Below are 3,916 nucleotides of genomic sequence, written 5' to 3' on the forward strand. Positions count from 1 at the left end.
GGCTCTTTTTTTTTTTTTTTTTTTTTTTGGTTTTTCGAGACAGGGTTTCTCTGTGTAGCCCGGGCTGTCCTGGAACTCACTTTGTAGAGCAGGCTGGCCTCGAATTCAGAAATCCGCCTGCCTCTGCCTCCCAAGTGCTGGGATTACAGGCGTGCGCCACCACTGCCCGGCAGTAAAGGCTCATCTTAAGAGCAAGTCTCATATGCAATTCTGAAACACTTGCTGAAGAAAGCTGAGCGGCCAGCTGAACTGATGAAACACACATATGCACACAACTACAGTTTAATTTTACCAGCAGCCACCCTGATAATATCAGCAAGGAAACATCTTAATCATAGCCACAGAACAAATAACTCCATGTCTCCTACTGGGATAATTCATTCAGGTGATAGCTATCAAGGAAAATGATAAACAAGGGTACTTCTGGTTGAGATTTCTCTCTCTGAGGCACAGTGTGTTTCTTACATATACAGTCCTTGGTTCTCAGGGACTTTTTCTTCACCCCATCAAACCAAATACCGACTAAATAAACTTGATATACCTTTGCTGAGCTAATTTTTTTTTTTTTTTAACAAAAGCATTTGGTCTCACATGCTGCCAATCTTCAAGTGCTGCCCATGTAAAATTAACCGACATCAGGTATAAGATAAGGGCCTGGGAAGAAAGGGAAAACTCTAGAATGTAACTAATTTATTAAGCACATTCTGGATTAGCAAAAGCAGCCTCCGGTACTTACTAATAAGAATGTTACTGCATTTTTGGATCTTGTAGCCTCAAATCTCAACTAATGAGTCAGTGTCTGGCTCAGTTAAAAAACACACTCTTGAAGAAAATCAGAGCGTAGCTTCCAATGTACCAGCTACTTCATCAATCAAAACAAAATAACCATAAAAACAAACAAACATTCCCTAGCAAGGCACAGCATAGCACTTAAAATGATGAAGGAGTAATAGGCACTTTGGCAGAGAGAGGAAGAGAACACAGACACTACCTAGTATAGGTACCTTCCCCCCACCCCCTCCACCCCCCCACACCAGTCCAAGTGTTAGCTGCCCCCATTTCACAGATCAGGAAACAGAGTCCCTAAAAGTAAAATAACTTGCCTGAGGATACAGCTAGCAAGCTATCGGTTAGAACACAGGTCTGTCTGATTTAACAGCTCTGTGTTCTGCTCAGCATCATTGCTGCCTACTGTAAGTACGAATTTTGCTCTAACCTCCACTTCAGATCTTAAAATACTATCTTACTATGTTTGGAGTTTAAAAAAAAATCTTTTATTAGAATAAAATTCTGAAAAGTGAAACCCAACCTTTTTTTCTAAAAAAAAAAATACAAAACAACCTTTGGTAAGGGTCTGGAATCTTTTACGTGAATTCTGACAAGTTTGGGTTTCTAAGCACAACTTGAAACTATATGAACTAAAACTAAAGCTATATAGTTGTCGTTGGCCCCTTACTGTATGCTGCTGGGTGACAAAAACACTAGAATCCAGCAAAAGAAGAATAAATGCAAAGCTGTATAGAAGGAAACCATGTCTATCTCGGCTGTGAAACTATGGAACGATCGATTTCCACATTAAACATTCAGACATTCTGTTTATACTCGTTATCTGTGAGCAGATACCAGGCAGCAATCAATCAACCCAAGGTGAAGTGTCCAAGTTCAAAACCCGGTCCTAATTGTGGAAAGTACATCTTTTCTTTTTAATTAGGAGAAAGAAAGAAAGAAAAAAACAAAACACCTAGGCTCTGCCATAAAGAAAATGTATATAAATTTCCGTTTGGAAAAAAAAAACATACAAACAAACTTGAATTTGAAAAAGTAGACCTTCTTTAATTCTTCAGTAGTTTCTAAATTCTAATTTGTTACTCTGAGAGCACAGACAATTATTTACCTACAAGGCATAAGAGTTCAAAGAGTTCGCCCGCGTTAACAACGTGGCTGGCCCGCGGGTCTCATGGCCACGCATGTCAGTCTTCCACCAGGACACCTGGTACATGATGTGCCATATTAAAGGGAACACGGTACCTTCAAAGAGGCCATTAAATAGAACCAGTACAAGTGTGCCATGCCCACATCCTGAACAGTGCATTTAAAAGAAAAATATTTTAAACCCTCAGTTCTTCCAACCAGAAAATGAAAATAGCCATGTCGGCCCACAAAATGTCCTCTTTAGCCAAAGTGTTCAAATCCTGAGTGGATAGAGTTAAATAAATATAAACCGACATTCTTCTCAAAAAAAAAAAAAAAACAAAAAAAACAAAAAAAACAAAACCGAGAAGATGTTTCTGACGACCGACCCCACACGTGAGACAGCTTTAAGTTTTGCAGTACACCTCTGGCCCACACACCGGGTCTTTAAAAGGGTTCAAATGCCCATAAGCATAACTTGCTTAATGACGCCTTCACTGTCTAGCAAAAATACTGATAGGAAGCCCCCAGCCTCCGAATACAAAGAAACCTTCGGGTCAGGTAAGCAGAACCCAGGGGCCGGGTAAAAACGCCGTACCCATTCCCGGCTGCAATCGCTTCCCAAAGTCTCACTTTTAAAAATACAAAAATACAAAAAAACAAACAAACGAAAAAAAAAAAACTTTCAAGCAAAGATTCAAAACTCGAGTCACCACCCGCTTCTCCCGGTTTCGGGTGTCCTTCCGCGGCCACCGCGGCAGTGCGGGCGCCCACCTGTGGAGACGGCGGGGCAGGTGGGCAGCGCGCCCAGGGCCCGGCCTTCGGGAGACAGCCCCGAGTCGCGCGCGTCCCGGGCCCTGGAGCCGCTGTCTGCCTCGGCCGCGCTGGCCCCGGAGGCGCCTCGGAGGGCGGACGCCTATGTGTGGCCGGCCGCCGCAGCTCCCACCGCCAAGCCTCCCGCAGCTGCCTCAGCCGAGGCGCCAGGCCTCCCGCCGCTGCGGCCCGGCTCGGACTCCAGTCCCCGCCACCGCGCGACTCTCCTCTGGCCGCGAGCCGGCCCGTCCCCGCACTGCACTCCCCTGGTTACTCACCCCGGGGCCGGGCGGCGGTAGCAGCAGCGCCAGCAGGAGCAACAGCCACCGGGCCGGCATGGCGGGGACGTGGCCCTGACTCTGGGCCCCGCCGGCCGGTTCTGAGGACCGCGCGGACAGAGGGCTGAACGGGGGCGCCGCGACGACAGCGCGACTCCGGCGGAGGATCGCTGGACACGGAGCTGACTGGGCGGCGGCGACACCCCCATTCCCAGCCCTATAAGTGCCTTGTGCCCCGGCTTCTTCCGGTCGGGGCGGGCTAAAGGGCGGTCCCGGGGGCGGGGGCTGTGAAAGGCGGAGTCATTGCCTGGATGGGGAGGAGCCTACGCTGTTTTGTGGGCGTGGTAAGCGCGGGAGGGTGGGGTTAGATACCGACTCCGTGCTGTCTTCTGGCCGCTTCCTATCCTTTCGGGCGCTAGAACCCGAAGACCACTTCTTGGCTTTGAGTATTTGTGGACGCTGTGCTTCTGAATGGAGAAGCTTGTCCGCAAGCTAAAGGAAAATGACATCTGTCAACCCACAGGAAGCCCCACTCTCCAGATGAAGGATCCACGGCGCCAGGCTTGCTCTGGTAGAAGGGAATGCCTGCCTACAAGCACTCCGTCTCCCTGCTGCCAGCTACCACTTACTAGGGTTGCCTAGGCGACCTCTAGAGCAAGGGTTTCAGCAGCTGGCGGAAATTCGGCCCTGATCCGCAGCCCTAGAGTTCACTAAGGAGGGTCCTCCAGCTGTGCTTCATCCAGCCCGAAGGCCCCTTTCTTCCCTAGCCTTGCCTTCAGGAATTCCCCCCAAGTTGTGTCCAGCAGCCATCCGTTCCTCTCGGGATGAACCACAGCCAACTCATTCACCAAAAATTATAAGGAAATCATGCGGCCTTCTTGTGTCACACGTGTTTACGTGACCTTTGTAGATGT

General features: G+C 48.4%; 1 protein-coding gene across 1 annotated transcript in view; it reads right to left on the bottom strand.

Moving 5' to 3' along the window:
• Positions 1 to 3,177, bottom strand: part of Ern1 (endoplasmic reticulum to nucleus signaling 1) — a 91,396-nt gene extending 88,219 nt beyond the window's left edge. The window contains exon 1 of the mRNA XM_028780452.1: positions 3,003 to 3,177. Coding sequence (XP_028636285.1) covers positions 3,003 to 3,062 — 60 coding nt within the window. The 5' untranslated portion in view covers positions 3,063 to 3,177. The remainder of the gene's footprint in view (positions 1 to 3,002) is intronic.
• Between the last annotated feature and the right edge of the window lie 739 nt (positions 3,178 to 3,916).

The sequence above is a fragment of the Grammomys surdaster genome, unplaced genomic scaffold (genome assembly GCF_004785775.1).
Source record: "Grammomys surdaster isolate TR1022 unplaced genomic scaffold, NIH_TR_1.0 371, whole genome shotgun sequence".
Lineage (NCBI taxonomy): Eukaryota > Metazoa > Chordata > Mammalia > Rodentia > Muridae > Grammomys > Grammomys surdaster.